Source organism: Vollenhovia emeryi, unplaced genomic scaffold (assembly GCF_000949405.1).
Source record: "Vollenhovia emeryi isolate VEMERY1.0 unplaced genomic scaffold, V.emery_V1.0 DF949476.1, whole genome shotgun sequence".
Lineage (NCBI taxonomy): Eukaryota > Metazoa > Arthropoda > Insecta > Hymenoptera > Formicidae > Vollenhovia > Vollenhovia emeryi.
The window spans coordinates 510-1,332 of NW_011956890.1; the positions used below are offsets into that span (position 1 = coordinate 510).

General features: G+C 50.2%; 1 protein-coding gene across 1 annotated transcript; it reads left to right on the forward strand.

The window, feature by feature from the left end:
• Positions 1–230: 230 nt before the first annotated feature.
• Positions 231–740, forward strand: LOC105555680. The gene has a single exon (XM_012002707.1). It carries the CDS (start codon positions 231–233, stop codon positions 738–740), a length of 510 nt encoding a protein of 169 aa, XP_011858097.1.
• The last annotated feature ends 83 nt before the right edge of the window (positions 741–823 follow it).

The window sequence follows — 823 nt, forward strand, 5'->3', positions numbered from 1 at the left end:
TGAATTGCAACCAATGAGAAAAGCCACGGGAACCGCGGTAGCGAAGGCCCTCCGAAAAAATCCTGTTACGACATGGCTGTCCGCAAACGATAATCACCGATAACGGCCGACAATTTATCTCGACCGATGTCGAAAGCCTGCTCAACAAATACCAGATCACTCACCGCCTGACACCGCCATACACACCACAATGCAATCCGGTTGAAAGAGCAAACAAGGTCATAAAAACCATGATTGCCCAAACTATCGAAAAGTCGCAGAAAAGGTGGGATAGATTCATCCCGGAAATTGCCTATGCGTATAACACCGCGCACTGCGAATCAACGGGGTATACGCCAGCTTACTTAAATTTCGGCCGAGAATTGCGACCGTCCGGGAGTGTAGGCCAAATAACTGTAAATACCGAGAAGGAAGATCCCGAAACGCGAATAAAACAGCTCCGTGAAGCGCTGGAACTCGCGAAAGTAAAATTGGCGCAGATTTTTCAGCGGCAGCAGCACCACTATAATCTCCGGCGCCGCGATTGGAGGCCCCGAATCGGGGAGGAAGTGTGGAAGCGCACGCACGAGTTGTCCAGCAAAGCAGAGGCTTTTAACGCGAAACTCGCAGCTAAATTCGAGGGTCCTTTTATCGTTCACCGGGTGCGATCGCCTGTGGTCTTCGATTTGAAAACCATCGACGGAAAAAATACCGTGTCGCGTGTACACGTACGCGACCTCAAATCAAACCAGACACGTTAATGGGCCTGTACTCCGCGCAAGCTATTTTTCGAAGCCTGTATCCCGTCAAATTACTTCGGAAGATAGTGTTTCCCGGATTACCG

Bases quoted from the DNA above. Each gene is read 5' to 3' on its own strand.
- LOC105555680 (XM_012002707.1), top strand. From the start codon at position 231: ATGATTGCCCAAACTATCGAAAAGTCGCAGAAAAGGTGGGATAGATTC.